At 45.6% G+C, this 17,186-nt stretch overlaps 1 protein-coding gene across 1 annotated transcript in view; it reads right to left on the bottom strand.

Moving 5' to 3' along the window:
• The window catches only part of LOC112264245 (aggrecan core protein-like), a 33,433-nt gene continuing 16,247 nt past the window's right edge, over nt 1-17,186 (bottom strand). The window contains 10 exon segments of the mRNA XM_042316102.1: nt 1-887; nt 1,211-1,393; nt 1,669-1,813; nt 4,136-4,218; nt 4,363-4,560; nt 8,444-8,557; nt 9,924-10,037; nt 10,290-11,918; nt 12,077-12,175; nt 14,755-15,048. Coding sequence (XP_042172036.1) covers nt 808-887; nt 1,211-1,393; nt 1,669-1,813; nt 4,136-4,218; nt 4,363-4,560; nt 8,444-8,557; nt 9,924-10,037; nt 10,290-11,918; nt 12,077-12,175; nt 14,755-15,048 — 2,939 coding nt within the window. The 3' untranslated portion in view covers nt 1-807.

The following is a 17,186-nucleotide window of genomic DNA, read 5'->3' as shown; positions in this document are numbered from 1 at the left end:
TATATGCATCTCCCATAGTGAGTGTTTATTACGTAGGCACCTCCAGAATACAAACATACTTCTGACTGTCTAGTATCTCCTCATGGGTGAATTTCACCAAGCCTCTGCTTGGCTCATAGCAACCTGCCAAACCCCCATTAAATACCAGCTGGTCCAGATTGGGTGTTTACCACTGGGTGGTACAGTCTAACACACACTGTCTGGTTTGGCAAAGATCTAGAACAGACTAGAGAGTCTGATTGATGCACCGTCTATGAGTTCATGCTCCGGGGTGAAGTTTCCCCTAGGTACAGAGTTAGGATCAGCTTCCTCTCCACCAACCCTAATCTTAACCATTAGTGGAGGAAAAGTAAAACTGACCCAAGATCAGTGTCTAGCGGAAACTTCACCCTACACCGTGTCTCCATAATCCAGTCTAGTTGGCGACATGGACAAAGTATTTTAGCAACAACTCACATCTTATCGACGGCATCACAATCCACCAAAACCAAAAATTATATTAATAATAACAATAAAACTCCAAACAATAAACAACTCTTATATATAATGAAAACATGTCATTATTTTGGGACAAGAATGAAAAAAACATACAATTACATAATGGCTTAATTTATACTTTTTTTTAAATAGTCAGAGAGTGACAAACTGAAAAGACAATGTTACTGCTCAAAGTTGATTTGGTCTTATGTACAAGGTGGGTACTTCAAACATTCAAACCTCGTTAGTAAGTTAGAAAATGGCTTCTGTGTTCTGTAAATGTTCTTATAAAATAATTATCTTCAAGAGATCTCCCTTAGTCTTCCCTGCTTAGTGACGTTTGCTGCTGGTTGATTCTCCTCGCCTTCTGATCGATCTGCGCTGTATTCTGTTACTGGGGGAGGGCACTGCTGTTGGCAAGAGAAACAAACATTACCTTCATAGATTCATACATTACCTCCAATGATTCATACATTACCTTCAATGATTCATACATTACCTTCAATGATTCTAAAGTAATTTCATAGCATCAGACAAAATTACAATAATGCAAAGCTTCACTGAAAAATACAGTGACATTTTCGTCAACCTACAAGGAACCTCGATTTCCACCTTTCTAACGATCATTTCAATAGCAGAGTTCTTAACGAGAATTGGAAGTGTGTCAATGTGGGACTAACCTACAGGTATGTTTATAGAGTGTTGAAAGAGTAAAAGAGTGTGCACTACTCACCGCCCAGGCATTCCACCTGTGGCTTCTCCCACTGTCCGTCTGCCATGCAGCGCACCACAGGCAGGTGGCGCTGTAGGAGGCCTGGGTTACACTGGTAGCGGATGATGGACCCCACAGTATACTGCTCCCGCCTGCTGCCGAACATCTTGGCATTCTCCACCTCTGGCGGTGCGCCACAGTAGACTGGGGAACAATGATCAGTAAATCAATCAATCGACAAATCAGTCAATCCATCAAATTACAACTGATGATATTTATTGGTAGCAATTTATTTTGAAGGGTACCTGCCTAACGAGTTTATAAAACATGAATGAGTTGTAACACCAACACAGGTATAAGATAACCACACATAATGATGGCTAAGGTACAGTAAAATTAGTTTTTAAGAAAACATTTACCAGTGCCCATCCAGACTCTAGAACACAATTCTTGAACCCTAACCCCTGACCCATACGTACCTGGGCCAGTCTTGCAGGTGAAGGGCAGGTGGTAGTTGCAGGGAACATCGTTCCATTGGCCGTTCTCGTGCCAGATCATCACCACACAGTCTTCTCCAGAGTTAAAGTAGTTATCCGGCTGGTTCGGCCGCCAGTTCTCAAATTGCTGAGGGGAGTGGAGAGCAACATTGGTAGAAAGTTACAAAGATCATTTATGTTTCTGTTGGTTTCTTGTTTTCAATGTAGAAAACCCAGAAATCAGGAGAGTAAGTATGTAGTCTATGGCATGCAGATCAGAATATACAGGTACAGTATGAACAGTGTATGAATGCAGTAGGCTACAGTATGAAGAGTGTGTTAATGTACAGGTACAGTATGAACAGTGTATGAATATACAGGTACAGTATGAACAGTGTATGAATATACAGGTACAGTATGAACAGTGTATGAATGTACAGGTACAGTATGAACAGTGTTTGAATGTACAGGTACAGTATGAACAGTGTTTGAATCTACAGGTACAGTATGAAGAGTGTATGACTGTACAGGTACAGTATGAACAGTGTTTGAATCTACAGGTACAGTATGAACAGTGTATGAATGTACAGGTACAGTATGAACAGTGTGTGAATGTACAGGTACAGTATGAACAGTGTATGAATGTACAGGTACAGTATGAACAGTTTTTGAATCTACAGGTACAGTATGAACAGTGTATGAATGCAGTAGGCTACAGTATGAACAGTGTTTGAATGTACAGGTACAGTATGAACAGTGTATGAATCTACAGGTACAGTATGAAGAGTGTATGACTGTACAGGTACAGTATGAACAGTGTTTGAATCTACAGGTACAGTATGAACAGTGTATGAATCTACAGGTACAGTATGAACAGTGTTTGAATCTACAGGTACAGTATGAACAGTGTGTTAATGTACAGGTACAGTATGAAGAGTGTATGAATGTACAGGTACAGTATGAACAGTGTGTTGAATGTACAGGTACAGTATGAACAGTGTATGAATGTACAGGTACAGTATGAACAGTGTTTGAATCAGTGTGTGAATGTACAGGTACAGTATGAACAGTGTTTGAATGTACAGGTACAGTATGAACAGTGTTTGAATCTACAGGTACAGTATGAACAGTGTATGAATCTACACAGTATGAACAGTGTTTGAATCTACAGGTACAGTGTTTGAATCTACAGGTACAGTATGAACAGTGTATGAAACAGTATGAACAGTGTACAGGTACAGTATGAACAGGTACAGTATGAACACAGTATGAACAGTGTGAATCTACAGGTACAGTATGAACAGTGTATGAATCTACAGGTACAGTATGAACAGTGTATGAACAGTGTATGAATGTTTGAATCTACAGGTACAGGAACAGTGTATGAATGCAGTAGGTACAGTATGAACAGTGTTTGAATCTACAGGTACAGTATGAAGAGTGTATGACTGTACAGGTACAGTATGAACAGTGTTTGAATCTACAGGTACAGTATGAACAGTGTATGAATGCAGTAGGCTACAGTATGAACAGTGTATTGAATGTACAGGTACAGTATGAACAGTGTATGAATCTACAGGTACAGTATGAACAGTGTATGAATCTACAGGTACAGTATGAACAGTGTATGAATCTACAGGTACAGTATGAACAGTGTTTGAATCTACAGGTACAGTATGAACAGTGTATGAATGTACAGGTACAGTATGAACAGTGTATGAATCTACAGGTACAGTATGAACAGTGTATGAATCTACAGGTACAGTATGAACAGTGTGTTAATGTACAGGTACAGTATGAACAGTGTGTTAATGTACAGGTACAGTATGAACAGTGTATTAATGTACAGGTACAGTATGAAGAGTGTATGACTGTACAGGTACAGTATGAACAGTGTTTGAATCTACAGGTACAGTATGAACAGTGTATGAATGTACAGGTACAGTATGAAGAGTGTATGACTGTACAGGTACAGTATGAACAGTGTATGAATCTACAGGTACAGTATGAACAGTGTATGAATGTACAGGTACAGTATGAACAGTGTATGAATCAGTACAGGTACAGTGTATGAATGGTACAGTATGTGTGAATCTACAGGTACAGTATGAACAGTGTATGAATGTACAGGTACAGTATGAACAGTGTATGAATGTACAGGTACAGTATGAACAGTGTATGAATCTACAGGTACAGTATGAACAGTGTATGAATGTACAGGTACAGTATGAACAGTGTATGAATGTACAGGTACAGTATGAACAGTGTATGAATGTACAGGTACAGTATGAACAGTGTTTGAATCTACAGGTACAGTATGAACAGAGTATGAATGTGGTAGGCAACAGTCGGTGATCTGGTGGTCCCGGGAAAGGAAATGTTGGGAACCACTGGGGGAGAGCACTCTGAGTGGGGACTAAGTTCTGTGCTAACCCACTTTCTCTGTACTGTGTCTGTCTGCCTGACTCACCAGTGGTGTGCCGTCTATCCAGCGGAAGTCATTCTCCACTGTCTTGTCATTGAGCCCAATCCACTGGTAGTCCTGGCCGTTGGCTGGAGGGGGGGAAAGAGTGAAGGGATATTCTCACACACACACACACACACACACACACACACACACACACACACACACACACACACACACACACACACACACACACACACACACACACACTTTACACACAGGCCTTTACTCACAGTTGACAAAGTGCTGTTCCTCTGGGGTGATGATGCTGACCAGGTGAGCGCTGAGGTCTCGGCAGCGCTGCTCGGCCTGCAGCCAGGTCTCTCTCTCGGGGAAGTGCAGGTAACAGTTGCCCTGAAACTTAGTCCACCCCTCCTCACAATCCTGCTCGTCTGTGCCGTCAACAGCAGGGGGCGATAATGAGACAGAGGCTACCAGACCCCGGAGAAGCCCGGTTTATTACAGACACTCAAATACATTTACATTAGATAGGAGGGAATACTGATCAACACCACATATGACACCATAGAGGTTTTATGGAGGCTGTGTTTGTTCTAGAACTGCTGCCATTTTTCTATGCTCCATTATTAGTCCAAACTATGGTGTGATAAATATTACTGCACATTGGTGAAAATACTGCATTTTCCAGGACCTATTAACTATCAACTTGATTCACTGCTTGAGAAGACTGGCAACACACTTTGAGGGATATGACATTTTTTGGAATGGGTGAAACATCCATCAAGCATCCATTTAACCCACAACTACAGGGTTTGGTGAAGTGCAGAAAATGGTTCTTTCTATAATGCATTTGTGTTTTAAAAATTAAAGCACAAACAAAAAACGCCTGGGAAATTAGCATACGGGGTCTCTTGGGTAGTCTTTAACTAAATAATCATTGGTTGTGATACTTTAAATATACAACAAATCATTTAACAAGTCAGCCTAGTGAGTATCTCCCAACAGTTAATGAGAGTTGCTGTAGTGAGTATCTCCCAACAGTTAATGAGAGTTTCTGTAGTGAGTATCTCCCAACAGTTAATGAGAGTTGCTGTAGTGAGTATCTCCCAACAGTTAATGAGAGTTGCTGTAGTGAGTATCTCCCAACAGTTAATGAGAGTTGCTGTAGTGAGTCTCTCCCAACAGTTAATGAGAGTTGCTGTAGTGAGTCTCTCCCAACAGTTAATGAGAGTTGCTGTTAATGAGTTGCTCTCCCAACAGTTAATGAGAGTTCTCCCAACTGTAGTGAGTATCTCCCAACAGTTAATGAGAGTTGCTGTAGTGAGTATTAATGAGAGTTGCTGTAGTGAGTATCTCCCAACAGTTAATGAGAGTTGCTGTAGTGAGTCTCTCCCAACAGTTAATGAGAGTTGCTGTAGTGAGTATCTCCCAACAGTTAATGAGAGTTTCTGTAGTGAGTCTCTCCCAACAGTTAATGAGAGTTGCTGTAGTGAGTCTCTCCCAACAGTTAATGAGAGTTTCTGTAGTGAGTCTCTCCCAACAGTTAATGAGAGTTGCTGTAGTGAGTATCTCCCAACAGTTAATGAGAGTTGCTGTAGTGAGTATCTCCCAACAGTTAATGAGAGTTGCTGTAGTGAGTATCTCCCAACAGTTAATGAGAGTTGCTGTAGTGAGTATCTCCCAACAGTTAATGAGAGTTGCTGTAGTGAGTATCTCCCAACAGTTAATGAGAGTTTCTGTAGTGAGTATCTCCCAACAGTTAATGAGAGTTTCTGTAGTGAGTCTCACCCAACAGTTAATGAGAGTTGCTGTAGTGAGTATCTCCCAACAGTTAATGAGAGTTTCTGTAGTGAGTCTGTAGTTAATGAGAGTTGCTGTAGTGAGTATCTCCCAACAGTTAATGAGAGTTGCTGTAGTGAGTCTCTCCCAACAGTTAATGAGAGTTTCTGTTAGTGAGTCTCTCCCAACAGTTAATGAGAGTTTCTGTTAATGAGAGTTGCTGTAGTGAGTCTCTCCCAACAGTTAATTAATGAGAGTTTCTGTTAATGAGTCTCTCCCAACAGTTAATGAGAGTTGCTGTAGTGAGTCTCACCCAACAGTTAATGAGAGTTTCTGTAGTGAGTTAATGAGAGTTGCTGTAGTGAGTCTCCCAACAGTTAATGAGAGTTTCTGTAGTGAGTCTCTCCCAACAGTTAATGAGAGTTTCTGTAGTGAGTCTCTCCCAACAGTTAATGAGAGTTGCTGTAGTGAGTCTCTCCCAACAGTTAATGAGAGTTGCTGTAGTGAGTATCTCCCAACAGTTAATGAGAGTTGCTGTAGTGAGTATCTCCCAACAGTTAATGAGAGTTGCTGTAGTGAGTATCTCCCAACAGTTAATGAGAGTTGCTGTAGTGAGTCTCTCCCAACAGTTAATGAGAGTTGCTGTAGTGAGTATCTCCCAACAGTTAATGAGAGTTGCTGTAGTGAGTCTCACCTAGCACACCTACCTCAACATGTCAGCTAAAACAATAATAACGCAGAAGGAATTTCAACAATATAATAAAACAACATGTATGGTTCTTCAAAAGGATCTACAAAGAACCTTTTAGACTAACAAAGGTTCTTTATAGAACTATTCTCCATCAAGGTCCTATAAAGAATCATAAAAATGGGGTTCTATGTGGCCCCAAAAAGGCGGTTTAACCATAGCGGAACCCTTTATTGGTGCTATATAGATCCTTTATAGAACCTTGGGAAAGGGTTTTTATAGCACCATAAAGGTTCCATTTAGAACCTTATGAGCATGGTTTTTTATAGAACCTTCAAAAAAAGGTTATATATAGCACCAAAAAGGGATCCACTATGGTTGCAAGCCAAATAACCCTTATTTGGCATTATACAGAACCTCTTGTTTTGTGTGTAGACCTGGCTGAGAAAATCCACCCACCATATATAAGCACAGTCCTGAGTAAAGGACAGGGACAAGTATGATGACATTGCCCCTAGACTACGGATGCCCCTATACCCCTTTACACCCGCGGATCAGTCTTAACTTACTGTTGACACTTAGAATACACAAGGTGCGCTTCCCGGGTGGCGCAGTGGTCTAAGGCACTGCATTGCAGTGCTAGCTGTGCCACCAGAGATTTTGGGTTCGACCCCAGGCTCTGTCGTGACCGGGAGGCCCATGGGGCATTGCACAATTGGCCCAATGTCGTTGAGGCTAGGGAGGGCTTGGCTGGCAGGCGCACTAGCGACTCCTGTGGTGGGCCGGGCGCAGTGCACGCTGACCGGGTCGCCAGGTGTATGGTGTTTCCTCCGACACATTGGTGCGGCTGGCTTCCGGGTTGGATGTGCATTGTGTCAAGAAGCAGTGCGGCTTGGTTGGGTTGTGTTTCGGAGGACGCATGGCTCTCGACCTTTGCCTCTCCCGAGTCCGTACGTGACTTGCAGCGATGAGACAAGACTGTAACTACCAATTGGATACCACGAAATTGGGGAGAAATAAAGGGGTAAAAAAATAAAAAATAAAAGAATACACAAGGTGCCATTTCTGCATGTGGCTGCAACAGTTTCTCTTGTTATGTCATTCACTGACAGTTACTCAATTAGCCCGTGTCAGACAAACCATTTTATTGGTAAATTAATCCAGCCAGCTGGATTAATTTACTTGTAGTAATCATAGTTGAATTACAGACCGAGGCTCCCCATCGATTTTGTTAGTCACTCTCACTGAAATATCATATTAAAAACTGCAAACATTTCTCTCTACCCTATGGCAAAATGTGTACAATTGCAGGAAAGTTGCTGTAAAACTGCTAATTAGTCTCTCCGCCCCATGGCAAAAGGCGCAGAATTTCAGCAAACTTGCTTTAAAACTACAACATTTTCTATACACCCCATAGCAAAATGTGTAGAATTGCAGGAAATTAATTGTAGATTTTTTTTAATGATCTCCTCTGTCAAGAGGGGGGCCGCTAAAATGTTTGCTCACAAGGATCTAATGTCAGTTTTGCGTTTTTACCCCTAATGGTAAGGTTTTGGCAAAAGCAAAGCTGATCCTAGATCTGTGCCTACAATCAACTTATTCTGGAGCAGACAAAATAATTCACCGCCACACCTGGCTCACGTTCAGCATGCACAAAACAGGAGAAAACGTTTTTGAAATATAGGAAGTATACCCAAACTTGGCTGATGATAACCCTAATTGGGGTTTTCCATTTAAAAACGTTTTCGGCCATTTGTCCTCCTGAACGCAGCCCTGCTATGATGCAAGCTGCCAGCGATAATAGTTTCCTTTGCATCCTTATCACTCCTGTTGTTTTTGAGAGGTTGTTGTTGGTTAGTAAACATTAGCTGAAGCCGACCTCGTACCAATCTCGCAGCGGTCCCCTCCGTAGCTGGGCAGGCATAAGCATTTGTAAGAGTCTGCATTTTCCACACAGGTGGCTCCATTGGCACAAGGGTTGGAATGGCACACATCAACCTCTGCAAAAAAGGGGGGGGTGAGACTGGTGCCTCAGGGGTGAAGGGGCAGTTGCCTTGGCAGGGGGGAGCTGGGTAACAACATCTTGGAAGTCATGGAATCGGAACAGTCTGAGATGCTGCAACATGGTGATTCAGACTCCAGCCTTACTGTGTCAGATCATCATTGAAAGGAAGATGAATAATCATCTCAATGATGTTCACTCCTGTACATGTTAACCTTTCTTTAGACCACAATATTTGACTACTTTTTTTCATAAATGTTGAACTTCTGATTCATACACTTTAGAAGAAAGATACTTTATCATATAAATGTATTAAGATCTGAAGTAAGGTTAAATCTGGATCAGCTACTTGTTGGGTGGCAGACTCATAGAAATAGAATGACTAGATGAGAGTAATTCTAATTCTTTGGGCAGCTTTGTGTTCAGATTCATATATGCAGAAGTTCCAAGTATGTACCCAGCATGTACCCAGTATGCACCAGGATGTTGGTAGGTGTACCAGGGGTTAGCAGGCATGCAGTAGGAAAGAGAATAGAACCAGCAGACAAATCTGTCTGAAATGGCATCATTATGACGTCCTTTCAACCGGTTTTGCCAGTTGGGTAGGCTTACTGTAGCCTAGGCAACAGCAGAACAAAAACAACACAGGATGGAGTGAATCATGATAAAGAAGTATGGTGGAGAGATCCTGAGACCTCGAGGCAAGAACACGATACACACATACACACCAAAGACCCTGCGACTGTCTGACAAACACGAATGAGAGACCCAAAACCAGGTGCAGGCAAAATGGGAGAAAACATCACACTACAACACAAAATATACAGTGCATCAAGACAGGAAAAAGTGGGAACAAAATGCATTGTTAGTGTTAGTGAATCACATCTAAAAATATAACAAATACAGCCTACATAATATTGCTAAATGTCTGAATATGTACAGTATCAGATAGTAGCATCGGGACAGAGGGTTGCAAAATTCCAGGAACTTTCAATAAATTCCCTGGTTTCCCAGAAATCCTGGTCAGAGGATTCTGGATTTCCTGCTTATTCCCTTCTGATTCTGGGAATCCTCCAAACAGGATTTCAGAAAAACCATTCCCGGAATTTCGCAACCCTAATCATGACAGAGGGACCGATGTCCAGGCATACAGTAGAGAGATGAGAAAAGCATTGTTAGAAACTTTCTTTACTAAGGTGTGTTACTTTCCAGTAAAACATTTACAACACTTCTGAGGGCGTCAGAATGGATCAGAAAGAGAGATGTGCAGAGAGTTAGGAACGAAGACCTTGCTAGGAACGAAGGAACGACGACGTCTTATGAGAGATAATGAGAGATAATGATACCCCTGCATCAGGACTCACCATACTGGCACCCTTCTCCCACTTTCCCGGGCGGACACTGGCACAACCCAACACCATCCTCCACTGAGCATGACCCAGCACCACACGGGTTAGGGTCACATGGGTTAGGGATACCTAAGCATGAATACAATTAGGATGAATATAATACAGTGTGTACCTTAGCACCAAAATGGCACCATACTCCTTATTTAGTGCACTATATAGGGAATAGGGTGACCTTTCTGATTGGCCTGTTCAATAAAAACACCATGCCACTTTAAATCATTTAAATAAGTCTGTTGGCTCTACAACGTAACAACCAAACAAACGTTCTTTTAACTGTCCATAGCAATGAACATGGAGTCGACTGAAAGTGTGCTGACTCACCCTCCTCTGAGGATGGCTTCTCCATGACGGCAGGGGTCTGCAGGGAGATGGCTGGGGCAGCCAATCCGGCAGGAGCAAGGTCGGGGGCAAAGGTCACGTAAAACTCGCTGGTGGTCTCCCCCAGCTCAGCCATGGCCTCCTCTGGCCCTTCTGTGCCCTCCATAAGCTCCCTGTTGCTGGGCGGAGAGGACAGCACCACAGGGAGCAGATCTCCAGAGTGTGCCCCAGATGAGACACCGCTGGCCTGGGTTGGGTGGTCAGCACCGCTCCATGTGTGGGACCCACTTCCCTGCCCGCTGAACTGCACTGGCCCAGCCCCCAGCTCCATGGAAACCGTGGTCGCCTTGGAAACCACTGTCATGAAGTCATTAGTCAGGAAGGTGACAGCGCTGTCCTCCTCATCGCTGGTGGAGGATCTGGAGATTCCAGATATGTCCCCGGAGGGGAAGCCCGACGTTCCGAACCCTGATGCGTATCCACCTCTTCCCGCTCCGTATCCGTAGTGGAGAGACCCCGAGGCCTCCTGTTCTCCTGAGGCTGACCCTGTGAGGTCAGTAAACCCTGACCCCAAGAAGGTCACACCCGGGAAGGACCCTGAGCCACTGCTGCCAGATCCGGAGCCGCTGAATTCCAGGCCCCCTCCACCCAGCTCCTTCTCTTTGTGTGTGTGAGAGGTGGAAACCTCCACCAGTTTACCATCGATCAGCAGGACCTGAGTGTCTCCGCTTCCCGACTCCTCTCCCGAATGACCACTGGAGCCTCCTGAGGGAAAGAATCCTGAGGGAAATCCGGAAAACTCCTCACTGGAACTAGAGCTGGAGCCGGACGACATTCCAGACAACTCCCCACTTTCCCCAGAGCTGCTGGAGCTGTCAGATGAAGAGCCGCTCTCCTCAGAACTGACACCGGACCCACTTCCCGATCCCGACAGGAACCCACTGCCACTGAACATTCCCAATCCCATTTCCGTGGGGAAGGTGAGGATCCCAGTGATTCCCTCTCCAGCCTCCTGAGGACCCCCAGAGCCCAAACCGGATAAAACGCTGCCACTCCCTGAAGAGAAGGTGACCGTTATTCCCTCTCCAGCCTCCTGAGGACCCCCAGAGCCCAAACCGGATAAAACACTGCCCCTCCCTGAAGTGACCGTTATTCCCTCTCCAGCCTCCTGAGGACCCCCAGAGCCCAAACCGGATAAAACGCTGCTACTCCCTGAAGAGAAGGTGACCGTTATTCCCTCTCCAGCCTCCTGAGGACCCCCAGAGCCCAAACCGGATAAAACACTGCCACTCCCTGAAGAGAAGGTGACCGTTATTCCCTCTCCAGCCTCCTGAGGACCCCCAGAGCCCAAACCGGATAAAACACTGCCCCTCCCTGAAGTGACCGTTATTCCTGATCCGTCTCCACTCAGCCCCGAGCCGGACGCATCTCCACTACTCAGACCAGATGATCCGCTGGGAATCTCTGCGCTTCCGCTGCCTGAAAGATCACCTGACCCGGACAGATCCCCGGAATGAGGCAGTTCACCGGAGTGATCACCAGAGAGATCTCCGGAGGATCCACTCGCCCCAGAGGCCCCGGAACCAGAGCCTGAGGACTCCACAGAGATGGGAGGAGTGATGGAAGGCAGGACTGTGGAGAGAGAGTGAGAGTCAGAGAGACACAGAGAGCGAGAGAGAAAGAAAGAAAAGTGATTTACATATTTCAGTAATGTATATACAGTGTATATTTATAGTGTAGAATTCCATAAAATGCTTATTAAAGGCAAGTGAAGTGACTATGGCTCTTACCAGGCCTCAGCAAATCAGTGATGGATGTGAGGTTAACCAAAGCCTCTTCTATCTCTGTGATGTTCAATCCAGTTTCATTGGCGACAAACAAGATGTCCACTACAGGAAACAAAAAGATCTGAGTGACTGAGTGAGTGACTGAGTGAGTGACTGAGTGAGTGGGTGGGTGGGTGGATGGGTGGGTGGGTGGGTGGGTGGGTGGGTGGGTGGGTGGGTGGGTGGGTGGGTGGGTGAGTGGGTGGGTGGGTGGGTGAGTGGGTGGGTGGGTGGGTGGTGGTGGTGAGTGAGTGAGTGAGTGAGTGAGTGAGTGGTGTGAACTGAGTGAGTGAGTGAGTGAGTGGTGGTGGGTGGGTGGGTGGGTGAGTGAGTGAGTGACTGTGAGTGACTGAGTGAGTGACTGAGTGAGTGACTGGTGGGTGGGTGGGTGTGAGTGAGTGAGTGAGTGAGTGAGTGAGTGAGTGAGGTGAGTGGTGAGTGAGTGGGTGGTGACTGGTGAGTGAGTGAGTGAGTGAGTGAGTGACTGAGTGAGTGACTGAGTGAGTGAGTGAGTGAGTGAGTGGGTGGGTGGGTGGGTGGGTGGGTGGGTGGGTGGGTGGGTGGGTGGGTGGGTGGGTGGGTGGGTGTGAGAGAGGTGAGGTGAGTGAGTGACCATGCAAGCGAACAAGTGAGTGAGAGTGAATGATAATACGAGCGAGTGAAAACTGAGTGAGAGGGTGAGTGAGTGATAGAATGAGTGAAGGAGTGAGTGAGAGAGTGGGTGAGTGGGTTGGTGGGTGAGTGAGAGAGTGGGTGAGTGGGTGGGTGGGTGAGTAGGTGGGTGGGTGAGTGGGTGACTGGGTGGGTGGGTGGGTGGGTGGGTGGGTGGGTGGGTGGGTGGGTGGGTGGGTGGGTGGGTGGGTGGGTGGGTGGGTGATTGAGTGAGTGGGTGGGTGGGTGATTGAGAGATGACACATTATTCTATTACATTCCTGTGTATATCCAAGACCAACGTACAGTTTTGATTGCGTTTTAGCCTGAATATTTTTTTGATGTTGAAAAAAAGTGGAAACAACATGACTTACAGTGGGGAGACCAAGTATTTGATACACTGCCGATTTTGCAGGTTTTCCTACCTACAAAGCATGTAGAGGTCTGTAATTCTTTATCATAAGTACACTTCAACTGGGAAAGACGGAATAAAAAATCCAGAAAATCACATTGTATGATTTTTAAGTAATTAATTTGCATTTTATTGCATGACATAAGTATTTGATACATCAGAAAAGCATAACTTAATATTTGGTACAGAAACCTTTGTTTGCAATTACAGAGATCATACGTTTCCTGTAGTTCTTGACCAGGTTTGCACACACTGCAGCAGGGATTTTGGCCCACTCTTCCATACAGACCTTCTCCAGATCCTTCAGGTTTCGGGGCTGTCTCTGGACTTTCAGCTCCCTCCAAAGATTTTCTATTGGGTTCAGGTCTGGAGACTGGCTAGGCCACTCCAGGACCTTGAGATGCTTCTTACGGAGCCACTCCTTAGTTGCCCTGGCTGTGTGTTTCGGGTTGTTGTCATGCTGGAAGACCCAGCCACGACCCATCTTCAATGCTCCTACTGAGGGAAGGAGGTTGTTGGCCAAGATCTCGCGATACATGGCCCCATCCATCCTCCCCTCAATACGGTGCAGTCGTCCTGTCCCCTTTGTATAAAAGCATCCCCAAAGAATGATGTTTCCACCTCCATGCTTCACGGTTGGAATGGTGTTCTTGGGGTTGTACTCATCCTTCTTCTTCCTCCAAACACAGCGAGTGGAGTTTAGACCAAAAACTCTATTTTTGTCTCATCAGACCACATGACCTTCTCCCATTCCTCCTCTGGATCATCCAGATGGTCATCGGCAAACTTCAGATGGGCCTGGACATGTGCTGGCTTGAGCAGGGGGACCTTGGGTGCGCTGCAGGATTTTAATCCATGACGGCGTAGTGTGTTACTAATGGTTTTCTTTGAGACTGTGGTCCCAGCTCTCTTCAGGTCATTGACCAGGTCCTGCCGTGTAGTTCTGGGCTGATCCCTCACCTTCCTCATGATCATTGATGCCCCACGAGGTGAGATCTTGCATGGCGCCCCAGACTGAGGGTGATTGACCGTCATCTTGAACTTCTTCCATTTTCTAATAATTGCGCCAACAGTTGTTGCCTTCTCACCAAGCTGCTTGCCTATTGTCCTGTAGCCCATCCCAGCCTTGTGCAGGTCTACAATTTTATATCTGATGCCCTTACACAGCCCTCTGGTCTTGGCCATTGTGGAGAGGTTGGAGTCTGTTTGATTGAGTGTGTGGACAGGTGTCTTTTATACAGGTAATGAGTTCAAACAGGTGCAGTTAATACAGGTAATGAGTGGAGAACAGGAGGGCTTCTTAAAGAAAACTAACAGGTCTGTGAGAGACGGAATTCTTACAGGTTGGTAGGTGATCAAATACTTATGTCATGCAATAAAATGCAAATTAATTACTTAAAAATCATACAATGTGATTTTCTGGATTTTTGTTTTAGATTCCGTCTTTCACAGTTGAAGTGTACCTATGATAAAAATTACAGACCTCTACATGCTTTGTAAGTAGGAAAACCTGCAAAATCGGCAGTGTATCAAATACTTGTTCTCCCCACTGTATGATTCAACACATTTCAGTCCAAACCTTTGAAGCAGTAGGCGTCATATCTGGAATACAGGTCTGGGTATCCCGTCTGGTTGTTGTGGGTGTATACTGTGTACACCCCTGCCTTCTCTGCACCACACGCCGCCCGGGGGTTGGTGATGGGGTACCGGACACTCCGGTCGATTAGCCAACCTGCGCGGCACTTATCCAAGCCTTGTCTCCAGGCGGCGTAGAGCTGGCCAGTAGAGGCCAGGGTAGCGTTCAGCTCCTGACAGTGAGCCAGAGCACCGTCATAGGTGAAGCCCTCACTGGAGCCAGCATGGAACACATCACCTAGAGAAGAGAGGACAGTCAGGTTAAGGGATGAGAGGATGGTGAGAAGAGGACAGTCAGGTTAACGGATGAGAGGATGGTGAGAAGAGGACAGTCGGGTTAAGGGATGAGAGGATAGTGAGAAGAGGACAGTCAGGTTAAGGGATGAGAGGATGAAGAGAAGAGAAGAGAAGACAATCAGGTTAAGGGATGAGAGGATGAAGCGAAGAGAAGACAGTCAGGTTAAGGGATGAGAGGATGGTGACAAGATAAGATAAGACAGTCAGGTTAAGGGATGAGAGGATGGTCAGGTTAAGGGATGAGAGGATGGTGAGAAGAGAAGACAGTCAGGTTAAGGGATGAGAGGATGGTGAGAAGAGGACAGTCGGGTTAAGGGATGAGAGGATGGTGAAGAGGACAGTCAGGTTAAGGGATGAGAGGATGGTGAGAAGAGAAGAGAAGACAGTCAGGTTAAGGGATGAGAGGATGGTGAGAAGAGAAGAGAAGACAGTCAGGTTAAGGGATGAGAGGATGGTGAGAAGAGGACAGTCAGGTTAAGGGATGAGAGGATGAAGAGAAGAGAAGACAGTCAGGTTAAGGGATGAGAGGATGGTGACAAGATAAGATAAGACAGTCAGGTTAAGGGATGAGAGGATGGTGAGAAGAGAAGAGAAGACAGTCAGGTTAAGGGATGAGAGGATGGTGAGAAGAGAAGACAGTCAGGTTAAGGGATGAGAGGATGGTGAGAAGAGAAGAGAAGACAGTCAGGTTAAGGGATGAGAGGATGGTGAGAAGAGAAGAGAAGACAGTCAGGTTAAGGGATGAGAGGATGGTGAGAAGAGGACAGTCAGGTTAAGGGATGAGAGGATGGTGAGAGATGGTGAGAGAGAAGACAGTCAGGTTAAGGGATGAGAGGATGGTGAGAAGAGGACAGTCGGGTTAAGGGATGAGATGATGGTGAAGAGGACAGTCAGGTTAAGGGATGAGAGGATGAAGAGAAGAGGACAGTCAGGTTAAGGGATGAGAGGATGGTGAGAAGAGGACAGTCAGGTTAAGGGATGAGAGGATGGTGAGAAGAGGACCGTCAGGTTAAGGGATGAGAGGATGGTGACAAGAGAAGAGGACAGTCAGGTTAAGGGATGAGAGGATGGTGAGAAGAGGACAGTCGGGTTAAGGGATGAGAGGATGGTGAGAAGAGGACAGTCAAGTTAAGGGATGAGAGGATGAATAGAAGACAGTCAGGTTAAGGGATGAGAGGATGGGGAGAAGAGGACAGTCAGGTTAAGGGATGAGAGGATGGTGAGAAGAGAAGAGTAGATAGTCAGGTTAAGGGATGAGAGGATGGTGAGAAGAGGACAGTCAGGTTAAGGGATGAGAGGATGGTGAGAAGAGGACAGTCAGGTTAAGGAATGAGAGGATGAAGAGAAGACAGTCAGGTTAAGGGATGAGAGGATGGTGACAAGAGAAGAGAAGACAGTCAGGTTAAGGGATGAGAGGATGGTGAGAAGAGAAGACAGTCAGGTTAAGGGATGAGAGGATGGTGAGAAGAGGACAGTCGGGTTAAGGGATGAGAGGATGGTGAAGAGGACAGTCAGGTTAAGGGATGAGAGGATGAAGAGAAGAGGACAGTCAGGTTAAGGGATGAGAGGATGGTGAGAAGAGGACAGTCAGGTTAAGGGATGAGAGGATGGTGAGAAGAGGACCGTCAGGTTAAGGGATGAGAGGATGGTGACAAGAGAAGAGGACAGTCAGGTTAAGGGATGAGAGGATGGTGACAAGAGGACAGTCGGGTTAAGGGATGAGAGGATGGTGAGAAGAGGACAGTCAAGTTAAGGGATGAGAGGATGAAGAGAAGACAGTCAGGTTAAGGGATGAGAGGATGGTGAGAAGAGGACAGTCGGGTTAAGGGATGAGAGGATGGTGAGAAGAGGACAGTCAAGTTAAGGGATGAGAGGATGAAGAGAAGACAGTCAGGTTAAGGGATGAGAGGATGGGGAGAAGAGGACAGTCAGGTTAAGGGATGAGAGGATGGTGAGAAGAGGACAGTCAGGTTAAGGAATGAGAGGATGGTGAGAAGAGGACAGTCAGGTTAAGGGATGAGAGGATGGTGAGAAGAGGACAGTCAGGTTAAGGGATGAGAGGATGGTGACAAGAGAAGA

Source organism: Oncorhynchus tshawytscha, unplaced genomic scaffold, assembly GCF_018296145.1.
Source record: "Oncorhynchus tshawytscha isolate Ot180627B unplaced genomic scaffold, Otsh_v2.0 Un_contig_6717_pilon_pilon, whole genome shotgun sequence".
Taxonomy (NCBI): domain Eukaryota; kingdom Metazoa; phylum Chordata; class Actinopteri; order Salmoniformes; family Salmonidae; genus Oncorhynchus; species Oncorhynchus tshawytscha.
This window is presented reverse-complemented; position numbering and strand designations above follow the sequence as displayed.